The sequence below is a fragment of the Eimeria mitis genome, genomic scaffold (genome assembly GCF_000499745.2).
Source record: "Eimeria mitis Houghton genomic scaffold, Emh_scaff196, whole genome shotgun sequence".
Lineage (NCBI taxonomy): Eukaryota > Apicomplexa > Conoidasida > Eucoccidiorida > Eimeriidae > Eimeria > Eimeria mitis.
Window position 1 is genome coordinate 21,995 of NW_013570284.1, and position 252 is coordinate 22,246.

At 55.6% G+C, this 252-nt stretch overlaps 1 protein-coding gene across 1 annotated transcript in view; it reads right to left on the reverse strand.

The window, feature by feature from the left end:
* Positions 1–252, reverse strand: part of EMH_0002860 (leucine rich repeat containing protein / ankyrin repeat containing protein, putative) — a gene marked incomplete at both ends in the record, with an annotated part of 12,160 nt that overhangs the window by 3,178 nt on the left and 8,730 nt on the right. The window contains 2 exons of the mRNA XM_013496177.1: position 1; positions 176–250. Of these exons, the coding sequence (XP_013351631.1) occupies position 1; positions 176–250 (76 nt within the window). The remainder of the gene's footprint in view (positions 2–175; positions 251–252) is intronic.

Sequence of the window (252 nt, forward strand, 5' to 3'; positions counted from 1 at the left end):
CCTGAGGGTAATATGGGGTGTACGTACACCAGCAAACGCCCCACTACAACACCAAAGTATAGAACAAATTAATAACTAACGTGCTGCTGCTGCTGCTGCTGCTGTTGCTGCTGCTTCTGCTGCTGCTGCTGCTGCTGCTGCTGCTGCTGTTGCTGCTGCTGCTGCTGCTGCGTACCGTGAGCAGCGCATGCAGCACGCCTTCGTCTCCTTCTTTTGCTGCTCTGATAAAGGGGCTCAGCCCCTCGGGTGACA